The sequence below is a fragment of the Etheostoma spectabile genome, chromosome 5 (genome assembly GCF_008692095.1).
Source record: "Etheostoma spectabile isolate EspeVRDwgs_2016 chromosome 5, UIUC_Espe_1.0, whole genome shotgun sequence".
Classification (NCBI taxonomy): Eukaryota; Metazoa; Chordata; class Actinopteri; order Perciformes; family Percidae; genus Etheostoma; species Etheostoma spectabile.
In genome coordinates, this window is record NC_045737.1 from 37,741,278 (window position 1) to 37,742,604 (window position 1,327).

Here is a 1,327-nt window from a genome sequence, read left to right on the forward strand (position 1 = left end):
TCCTGGTCATTTCCACACCCATCCCCTACATCTGTGAGTCTTCTTTACATATATAGCAAGTAATAATAAAACTATATATGTCTGTCATTTAAAACGTATAGTTAATAGTTATTTAAAGTATTTTAATCATCATTATCAATGGGCACATTTTGGAGGAAAGTCCTTCATTTGTCCACATTGTGACACTTTTTTTCCCCACAATGCTTGACGGCAGATTTTTATTTTTACACCACAGACACAACAACACGACAAGTGCAACGTGCTTGACTTTATATATCATATGTCCCACTCATAGATGACCCATCCCCACGCATACAGGTTCATCCTTCCAGTGATTACAGACACTCAGCGAAGTAGTCGGAGGCCGTCTTCTTGCTGCACTCCGGCTGGAAGATGAGCCGGATCCTGCAAAAAAAACACAAGACATCAACAATCAACAACTCATTCACACGTTTTTTTAATTGAGTATTGATTTCATGATACATACTAAACTGTTTATGTCTGCATCTTGCACTACTTACCTTGACTGGATTGTCAATTTGCACTGCCGACTGTTTATTTACAATACCAATTGTATTATTAATTGTATTTGTACTACCTTAAATCCATTGTTATACTGCTAATTTTAGCCTAACTTATTATAGATATATCTATCTGCAAAAATTCTGTTCGTAGTTATAGCAATCTGTATATATATATTCATAGTACATATTCACCTGTAAACTCTGTTATAGTAACAACCATCTGTATATATATATTCATAGTACATATTCACCTGTAAACTCTGTTATACTAACAACCATCTGTATATATATATATTCATAGTACATATTCACCTGTAAACTCTGTTATACTACCAACCATCTGTATATATACATTCATAGTAAACATATTCAACCTGTAACCTCTGTTATAGTAACAACCCTCTGTATTTTAAGTCATTGTACATATCTGTAAAAATTCTATTTATAGTAATATCCACCTGTTTATATTATATTCAGTACATATCCAGCTGTTCACTACTAGTTATCTAGATATTACATTCATAGAACAAAAATTTCTGAAAAATTCTGTTTATATAGTATTAATTTCACATTTATTCAGTACATATCCATGTCCTGCACTTATGGAACCATTATATATATATATAATCTATGCTTAGATATGTCTGTGTATATATATGCACCTGCTGCTATTGACCTTCTGGTTAGACCTGAACTGCATTTCGTAGCCTTGTACCTGTGTAATGACAATAAAGTTGAATCTAACCTAATCTAATTGTCCAAAATTTCTGCTTTTTTAACTCAAACATTAGGTATAATTTCCT

General features: G+C 32.3%; 1 protein-coding gene across 1 annotated transcript in view; it reads right to left on the reverse strand.

The window, feature by feature from the left end:
* Nucleotides 1–33: 33 nt before the first annotated feature.
* The window catches only part of LOC116689764 (proline-rich extensin-like protein EPR1), a 6,107-nt gene continuing 4,813 nt past the window's right edge, over nt 34–1,327 (reverse strand). Inside the window, exon 5 of the mRNA XM_032516380.1 lies at nt 34–405. Coding sequence (XP_032372271.1) covers nt 336–405 — 70 coding nt within the window. The 3' untranslated portion in view covers nt 34–335. The remainder of the gene's footprint in view (nt 406–1,327) is intronic.